Here is a 3,432-nt window from a genome sequence, read left to right as displayed (position 1 = left end):
GAGAACACGCAGTGCTCAGGCTGGATAAGAAACCAGGAGCAAAGCGCCTGCTGGACCACTTCTCTCCCAACTCATCTCCATTTTTCTCTCTCCTTCATTCTGTTTCACCCTCTCCAATCTTTTTCTCCCTCCTTGACCTTTAACCTTATGGACTCGGGCCTGGCCTAAAGCTGTGAAGTCTGCAGGATTGTCAGCAAGATGCAGGTGCAGTTGACATTCGTGGTGCTCTTCTGTTTGATCTGCAATGGACTGAGCTCAGGTAGGAACATCAGTCGCTGCACAGGCAGTCCTGGGCTCTCTCACAGACTGCATTTTTTTAGGTATTGTGTTTTGTATCACACTTGATTCTACTCATCTAGTAACCCTTTTGTGACTCCTAACAAAGTTTCTGATAAAGACAGACCAGAAGAAAATCAACATGGTGCATGGGGTGTGCAGGACCACCGATAAGAGCCACTGATTTAGGTCATAGCGAGGTTTTATTTATAAATATACTATGGTTTTATATATATATAAAAAAAACATGCTAATTATTAGCCACCAGTACTAGGTATTTGTTGATTCATTTATCAAAAAGCAGAAAAGAAAGATGCATACATTGCATTGTATTTACATCCTGTTCAGTGTGATGTGAATTACATTTACATGTTTAGGGAAAACATTAAAATGTGTTTTATTTCATTTAATGCTTCATATAATTTTTTCTTATCAAACCAATCATCTGTGTCAGGTGCCAAATTCTCAGTCTTCATATGCAGACTTGCTCAAAGGGAAAGGGAGAGAGTGAGTGAGAGAAAGAACTACACTGACAGTTTTATTGAACTGTGTCCTGATAAAATGAGTCCACACTGCATTTCCCCTGAAAAACAGCATGAAAATAAAGAAAGATCACATAAGTTTAAACAGAAAAGATGTAACTGAAGGTCTATAATCTGTAAGTAAGTGCACCTGAAATCAGAGAAATGATGTAGAATCTGCTGCGTCTTTTTGACTGAAAAAAAATGACTTGCGTCGGCTTATTGAACACCACCAGCCCAGCTGAAATTACAGCACATTTATTTGACTTGCACTGAGTGCAGAGTGAATTTATTGGACATATTTTGGGTCTAAACTGAAGATATTTCAAACATGATCTTTGGGTGGGTCTTCACCATCCACCTGATTCACCTGTGCTCATTTTGTTTTACTTACACTCTGTTGTTCTGTAAGTTTACTTATGGCTGTGATTTCCAGATCTTGATGAGGGAAAGGATGCGATGGAAGAGGAGATGCTGAGCAGTCTCTTCACCTCAGAGGTACAGTTATGGTTTCTTTACACCTGTTTTCTTCACTTTCAGTTCAGGCTCGTTCACTTTAAAACATTCAAATGTTCACTGATGTATCATAAAGAGAGCTCTCAGAAGTACAAAGAGTTCAGGTGCAGGACAGCTGTTAACAGTGAAAGTGAGTATAAAGCTGGCTTAGGAATCAGCAGGAAGTCTCTTATCTATTGATTTGCCCTTTGACAGAAGGACACACGAGCCAACCTTGCTGTAGGCCACCATGACTTTCATCAGTCTCTGTAAGGTTTGTCAGAAATAGGCCTTTTTTAAACTTTGGGACCAAAAAGCTTCTAAATGTCGGAAGGTAATGATAATATTAATAAAGAATTAAACAGCTAATTTTTTGTGATTTTTTAGTGCAGTATAATTGATTGCCTGTTAAATGAAAACAATATGAGAGTATTTTGCCAAGGGCTCCTGAAATAAGACATTATCAATCTGCTAGAATTTTACATTCTTCCATTCCCCACAATAAATGTAATAGCCCCCTGTCACATCATAGATAATTCAGTAGAATGAAAATACAATCTTCACTTACCAGTTTTACTGATCACTTCAACAGTGAAAGGCACTTCTAAATAGCATATATCACTTCATTGATCGGCTTACTGACAGTTTACCACAGATTACTAGACTGTATATCACAACGCCTAGAAATTCAATAACAGGACACCTACAGATTCAAAGAGATTGTTGTACTGCTGCAATGCACAGTCAATGGTACTTAAGCCAAGGGCAGCGCAATCAAATGGTAATGAAAAACAGAGCTTTATGATCCATTGCTGAGCAAGGTGACATGCCTTTGGCTGCGATCATACACAGCTGCCTCGTGCCGGTCCATTGAGCAGCGTTTTACAATAACAATTGCAGGTGGAGAGTGTGACGGACAGCCCTAGCATTATGATACTTTCTACATGCATTTGCCTAACTGACACAAATTGTTCAAAAGCAGAGGTAGGTTGGATATGTGTAATTGCATGGAATCAAATTAAGGACATACTTACTTAGAGGATTTAGATAAAGTGCACTTTGTTAAAGGAATCTCTGCTTGCAGGGTCTGTAGCATATGATTGATCATGATTGATTGAGCAATCATTTTAATACATTTCTCTGCACAGAGCAAAAAACTCATTGACTTGAAACACAGCACCTTCCCACTTGTTTCAGCATCTGCCCATTGGCTTCTGTTATTGGCTTTAATTTAAGGGTTCTTCCGTGAATCTTTACATTATGTGTTAATTTATAAAATATATATTATGTGGTCCTTATAAAAATGGTTTTCTAAAGCAATGTTTCTCCTCAGGGACCCCCAGACGGTCCACATTTTTGCTCTGTGTTTCAAGTAAGGTATAGCTGGACCGTCTAGGGGTCCCTGAGGACCGGTTCGAGAACCACTGCTCTAAAGAACTATCTGTTGAAGGGTCTTTAGGAAACCTAAAGTGATTCTTATAAGCATTCTGCAAAGAACACTTTGTGGCACCTTTATTTTTAAGAGTGTACAGGGAAATGCATGATGATGATGGTGGTAACTGACTGTATGGCACGAATGTAGCAGATTGGGATTAGGTTGAAAAATGCTTGAATATTTCTTTAAATCGACCAGTTCCAGATTTTTAAAAAAGTGATGCGTAATTAAATGCAGGAGATCAGGCTAGCAGGTCTGTAGACTACCAGCCATCCTGTACGTGAGAGGACTCAGGGGAGAGTGGGAAACGCAGTGATATTTCCCCGTCCTTCATCCTTCAGCTGGAGACAAAGCCATCTGTCATGCTGAACAAATCCCCCTCTCTCAGTCCTAATGCTGAATGGAGTTTTGTTCTCTGTGAGTTTAAACCAAGCTAATTGGATAGAAGAGGAAGTCGTAAGATATTTTAATTTCCATCATGTTTCTTCTTATCATCCGAGAGCACTTTATTATTCGAGTTCGCTCCACTCAGTCAGCGGCACTAAATTGGATTTCTAGACCTCAAGCCAAGCTTAGATGAAGTTAGGCTGCTCTGTGAACGTCGTAAATCACTTGCAGCTTAACATGAGGTACTGAAGGCAGGGAAATGCGTTTAATCCAATGCGAGTGAATTTTAACTACAATAATCATTTGTTAAAGTAATTA

At 39.3% G+C, this 3,432-nt stretch overlaps 1 protein-coding gene across 2 annotated transcripts in view; it reads left to right on the top strand.

The window, feature by feature from the left end:
- Positions 1 to 3,432, top strand: part of nts (neurotensin) — a 7,162-nt gene continuing 3,730 nt past the window's right edge. The window contains exons 1-2 of one of the 2 annotated variants that reach the window (XM_036585287.1): positions 1 to 259; positions 1,234 to 1,295. In XM_036585287.1, coding sequence (XP_036441180.1) covers positions 199 to 259; positions 1,234 to 1,295 — 123 coding nt within the window. In that variant the 5' untranslated portion in view covers positions 1 to 198. Of the gene's footprint in view, positions 263 to 1,233; positions 1,296 to 3,432 lie in introns of both variants that reach the window. The other variant, XM_036585288.1, reaches the window with a different exon arrangement.

The sequence above is a fragment of the Colossoma macropomum genome, unplaced genomic scaffold (assembly GCF_904425465.1).
Source record: "Colossoma macropomum unplaced genomic scaffold, Colossoma_macropomum, whole genome shotgun sequence".
NCBI lineage: Eukaryota > Metazoa > Chordata > Actinopteri > Characiformes > Serrasalmidae > Colossoma > Colossoma macropomum.
Note: the sequence above shows the minus strand (reverse complement) of the source record. Positions and strands in the feature narration are given on the sequence as shown.